At 34.5% G+C, this 6,000-nt stretch overlaps 1 protein-coding gene across 1 annotated transcript in view; it reads left to right on the forward strand.

Moving 5' to 3' along the window:
• The window catches only part of Ino80 (chromatin-remodeling ATPase INO80), a 380,523-nt gene extending 375,044 nt beyond the window's left edge, over positions 1-5,479 (forward strand). The window contains exon 16 of the mRNA XM_067758294.1: positions 1,596-5,479. Within this exon, the coding sequence (XP_067614395.1) occupies positions 1,596-1,948 (353 nt within the window). The 3' untranslated portion in view covers positions 1,949-5,479. The remainder of the gene's footprint in view (positions 1-1,595) is intronic.
• Positions 5,480-6,000: the final 521 nt, after the last annotated feature.

Here is a 6,000-nt window from a genome sequence, read left to right on the forward strand (position 1 = left end):
CGTTTCGTTGTTTCTGAAACGAAATTCGCTTCTCAACTTCATTTGCAACTTTCCAAAATTCACTTGGTTATTTCTGAAAAACATTTCACCTTTTCTCTAATTCCTTTTCTGTATTCTGAATTTCATTTGCATTTTTCTGAAAAACATTTCGCCTTTTCTGAAATTCATTTGCCATTTTTATAATTAAAAATTAGATGTTTCTGAAACGAATTTCGCTTATTCTCAATTTAATTTGCCATTTTCTGAATTTTATTTGGGTTTTGTTTGGAAACATTTTGCAACATTTTCTCAAATTCATTTGCCATTTTCTGAATTTTAATGATCTCAGCCCGTACTATATTACGACTTCAACACTCGAAACAGATAACCGAGCACCGGACTGTGTGCCAGTTGCCAGATTCACCATTTAAAACCCCAGAGAGTGTAGAGAGTTGTGCAACTCATCGGGAGTAGGGGCATGGTGCACAAGTTTACGTAAGCTTCAAGCGGAGAGAGGATTGAGAGGATTACTTGTCGAGAACTCGAATTCAGAAAAAAGCAGACTTCAAGTTCCTAGCAATATTACGAGCTCTCTGTTGGCAGCTTCGCTAATACTCAACTTTTTATAGTTATTGCATTGTTAAGAGTGCACTGGCAATGATAGTCCATGCGACCTGTTGAATGTGTTTGGAAAAACTAGTCTGCAGCAGCAGTCACGCAATCTTCCATACCTAACCTAATGGTCTATAAGTCTAAGATGCAGCTATTCAGATAATCAAACACAGGTTGGGTTGGGCCGGCTGCATATTGACAAGTGTAGCACCCTGATACTTCTACAAATCACTCTCACACAAATTTTAACTCAAGCTATTTTCCTTCCCTCAAACTGAACCAGCGAAAAACCATGAATGCAGAAATCTGAGTCGTCTGGTGTGTAGTCACAAGTGAAAGTGATGAATCGGTTTCACTTCCATCTCATCCTGGCAGTCTAGTTGATCTCCCTATGGCATAGATCTGGAAGTGACTAGAAGAGCCAGGAAGTTGGTACCAATATCTAAGCTCTTCACCCATTCTTCCCTTAAAGTATACTTTTTGTACTGTACTTTAAAGTCAACCACTGTCTTAATATTCGCCGTTTTAGACTTGAAGTCAGTTTTGACTCCATTAAATGAGCTCTTGCCATGCGGTCTAAAATCTTTTCCTGCTCTTAGTCAACTTGCCAAGAAATACAGATTATTAAGTACCTGCATATGTCCTGCAGGACCCAGCAGGTGTTATTTTTGCGGAAGTTTTTGGAGAAAGTACATATACTTTGCTATTGTCCACAATTACCCTTTCTGTAACTTTGAAACCCAAAGGCTGTCTTATTATTCCACGTTTGAACCCGATATAAAAATTTACCAACAAAAGGTTTTCACAAACCATTTTCGTCCAAAATTATTTTTAGCTCATCCATAGTAAGTGTTATATTTTTTTGTAAAAGAAACGCAGACTCCCTGAGGCCCCAAAAAAATTTTGCACAAAACAAATTTTTTTTTTTGCGTTTTAGTTGCTTACTCCAAAACTTGTACTACCTATATTATATCTAAATTTTGTTTTCTTTTCTCTTTCAACAGATTCCACACCCTCAACATCAGTCACCAATATAAGCACAGAGTGTACATTCACACCTACCATACCAACAACTCCCATGAAACGTGGTCCAGGACGTCCACGCCTTAAAACTGCCGGACCAACATTTCAGGGTATACGTGGTGCTCCACGTACCCGTAAACCCATCGGACCGCTGGTGGTGCCATTAGGTCATAGCCCAGGTGCTACACCTATGACACGTAGTCCAGCAGTTAGTCGTGCGCCGAGTCCAAGTTTCTCCGAGCGCAGCGCTTATAGTGCAACTGGTGCTACGACATCGGCGAAACAAGCGAATACACTGCAAAAAGAAGCAAGTCGAACAGGAGCTGAAAAGTAATACCTTTTTTTGTAGTTATCGTACAACATAATAATTAAATGAGCTAAATTGTTGCAAATCTAGTTTTTAAGTACATATATATTTATTTCCAGTTTTTGAGTAGTTTATAAGTTGAGTCGTATGTAAGAGTGATTTGCTCTTAGTAGTTTATATAAGCTGAAAAGTGTTCACTAAGTAATAATTTAATGCATATATGTGTATGGTAAGGATAAAAAATTAGTTATATTAAATTTAGAAATTTTATAATTTGCTAGTAATGAATGCTTTTGGTTACGCTATTTAGCTTGCGTTATATGCTAAGGTAAAGCGATTTCAAGCCAAATTATTAAAATTTAATTTTGGTAATGCTATTTTATTTGCATTATAAGCGAAGGTAATGCAACTTCAAATCAACGGAAAAAAATCTTTCTGGCTCATATTACAAATTTTATAATTGGCTTTAAGAATTTTTGTTTGGTAATGCTAGTCCATTTGCATTATTAGAGAAGGTACTGAAAGTTGAAATCAACGTCAAAAAATATCCTGGCGTATTATTAAATTTTATAATTTGCTTCAAAAGTCTTGTCTGGTAATCTTATTCAATTTGCATTATAAGCGGAGGTAATGCAATTTCAAATCAATGTAAAATTCTTAAGATTTCCTGTAAACACTTTTTTGTAATGCAATTCAAATTGCATTATTTGCGACAAATCAACATAAAAAGCTTTCCTGGCGTATGCTAGAAATTTTGTAATTTATTTTTTTTTTTTTTGGTAACGCTATTTTATTTGCATCCGAAACGAAAATAATGCTATTTTAAATACGCGTAAAAAAATATACTTGTCTATGTTAAAAAATTTTTATAATTTGCTGAAAAATATATTTAGTAATGCTATTAATTTACATTATAAGCAAAGCCTTTCAAATCAACGCAAAAAATTTAACCGGTGCCAGTTAGAAATTTTATAATTTGCTGTAACATTTTGTTTGTCTTCTTATTTTGTTTGTATTATAAGCGAAGGTAATGCAAGTTGAAATGGACAAGATACAAATTTACTGACATATATTAAAAACCTAATAATTTGACGTAAACATTTTTTTGGTACTGCTATTTAATTTGCATTATAAGCCAAGGTGCAATTTCACATAGACGTAATAAATATTGTAAAAATTTTTTTTGTAATGCTATTCAATTTCCATTATAAGCAAAGGTAATGCAATTTGAAATCAACGTAAAAGAATTGTACCCCCTTTTATTAGAAGTTTTATAATATGTTGTACAATTTTTGTTTGGTAACGCTATTTAATTTCGATTATAAAGGTAATTTCGTTTATAAAGGTAATGCAATTTGAAATCAACGTACAACTTTCAGTGAGAACATATTTTAAAGCAAATGAAACTGCCATTGTACTTGCTTTTTTTGTAAGTAGTATTTTTTAGTATTATGCCTTAATGGAAATATTTTAGATCAATTGTGCTTGACTTTCCAGTTTGTATGTTTATATGATGTCTCCACATCCATTTAAATACCTCCTTAATTACCTCCTTATAAGCTCAAAGCACGAACGGACGAAGAGTTACAAAGAGCAGTGTTTCTGTATTGTAGGAGAAACGCATTTACAGAGAATGTGAAGCGGTTCTAGACCATATAATGCTGATGTTCAGCCCTCTGTGCCACTTCCGGTTGCCTACACCTTCACCTTCTTTATGTCCGGATAGAGTTGAACAACCTCTTGTTTTTCGCTTTCATATCGTTCAGAAATCTAATGCTGACATTTACTAGATTAAAAGTAATTGTGTAAGACTACAAGGCACACCAGTCTGCCTGTTCTACTTAATATAGAACGCCTAGCACTCTTAGAGACAATTTTCTAACGCAAACTGCTAATGCATGGAGTGCTTCCTGAAACACAGTGGGATGTCATTCCATTCGCACAAATTTTTTGATTTTCGGCTCAAAGATACCAGTCACTGTTTTCCCATCATAAAACTGGTGCTCCAGGCGTGCATAAATCCTTTGAGTCAGATTCAGTAAGTGGATTCGCTGTTTCCAAACGCACTAATTCCACTATGGTCACAAGTTCCTTTACATACAGCGCATAGAGGTAATTGCAGGAACTAATACAATTTCGCTGTTAATGCAAATTGAATTGCATTATTCGCTGCAAATTTAAATGGTAATGCAGATAAAATTTAGCCTAGTTTTAAGTTTAAAGATTGGTACTATATTTTGTAATATTTCATCTTAAGAAAAAATATATACGCCATGGATTTTAAATATGTATGTACATTAGGGTGGTACTTATATATCATATTATTGAATTTTTACAGTCTCACCTCTATCAGTCTCAAATGATAGTCAAAAATATCACATACAAAACTTGGTGCCGATTGGAGGCGGTTAAAGCGTGTCGTACGAGGAGTTAAGATTTGTTTTTGGAGACTCAAAAAATTATAATTAATTTTTTTTTATTCAAAATCGATAATATCATAGAAGGCGATATCATAAAAATAATAATAAAATAAAATATATAAATTTTGGTTCATAATGGAAACCACGCATAGTGGTTAAATCATATTTTAATATTTTGAGTCTGCATAGCGTAATCTGAACTAGAATAACTGTGCAACACCCCTTAACCATCCCCGATCGGGACCAAAGTTTATATACAGTAAGTTTTTATCTTGGTATTATCGTTTGAAAGGATGAGGCTGGAAAATATCTGGAATATGATATATATGTAAGTGCCACCCTAATGTACATACATATATCAAAAACATATACGATCAAATTATTTCGTATTTTTATTAATTACACACAAAATACATATGCTTAGGTAACATTTACAATTTACAAAAATTGTTCCAAAATGCATAAGCGAACCTTAAATGTTGTCCTCACGGCACCAAAATGCGCACTTTATTCGTAATTCAATTTACATTCCTAAGTACGTTAAACTGCATACAAAGTTCTGAGAGTGATTCATCTCAATTGAAAGTAATTTATTTTGAATGATATAATAACTTGGTCTAAAATCGAACTCCGCTCTCATTTGTGTTGGAATCTATGACAAATTCCAAGAGAAGCACAGGGCATGCTCACTAGTTCAGTTTAGAAGCAGTTGCTGGTTTGCTACTGTAAAAATGCATTGCAATGGATTACAAATATGTCGTTTGTGTAGGTTAATTCGCGAATCACGTGATGACTCATTTCGAACTTCAATTATGTGCTGTGCGGACATGATATCATTGGTACCATGTAAGATTAGCGCGATCAATTATTCAAGCGGAAAACTAGCAAAATTCGTTATCTTCATGTAAAACTAGTACGAATTCATCGCGAATGCAGAATAATGAAAAAATCCTAAATTGCGTGCATACTAAGTTTTTATTCTTATAAATAAAGTCTAAGCATTAACAATTATCGTAAGGCTAAAAAACAAAAAAATAGCTCTTAAGTAATAATTTATTAATTTAAGCTGGTAATATAAACACACCTACTGTAATTGTTGTAAAGATAAAAAAATTAATAAAAGTCTATGACCAAAAAATCGCTTTAAAACTCTTTAAAGTAGCCGCGTAGTAGTAGTGCAGCTCCTGATGTCGAAATATACATTGTGGTACCTCACTGTTGTTGTAGGTGTGGCCGTATATAAAAAAAATTCCTTACAACATTGTAACGTAGCGCTACAATAAGGACGACCACCTCGTAACGTCTCCTGCGCCTGAAAGTATGCCGCAATACAACGGGCAGCAAACAACAGCTGATACAAAATTTACTGAGGTGCCTAAAAAACTAGTCAACTTCCAACTGCCACTCCGCTGGAAGGATCATTTTAAATCCTCTTGGTGACCAATTGGCGCCAGTAAGCAGAGCGAAGAAGCGACTGGCGCGCATAGTTGGACGGCCATAACCGTTTAAACGGTTAAGCACCAATTAAGTAAGTTAGTTATATAACGAAGTATGGGTGGACGAAATAAATTTTGTGTTGGCACTTCATTTTTAGCAGGTGAGTCAGAGAAGGCGATTACCTTATTAGAGGTGCAGCCTTATCGGTAATGCGGGGACAAC

Source organism: Eurosta solidaginis, chromosome 1 (genome assembly GCF_040869045.1).
Source record: "Eurosta solidaginis isolate ZX-2024a chromosome 1, ASM4086904v1, whole genome shotgun sequence".
Classification (NCBI taxonomy): domain Eukaryota; kingdom Metazoa; phylum Arthropoda; class Insecta; order Diptera; family Tephritidae; genus Eurosta; species Eurosta solidaginis.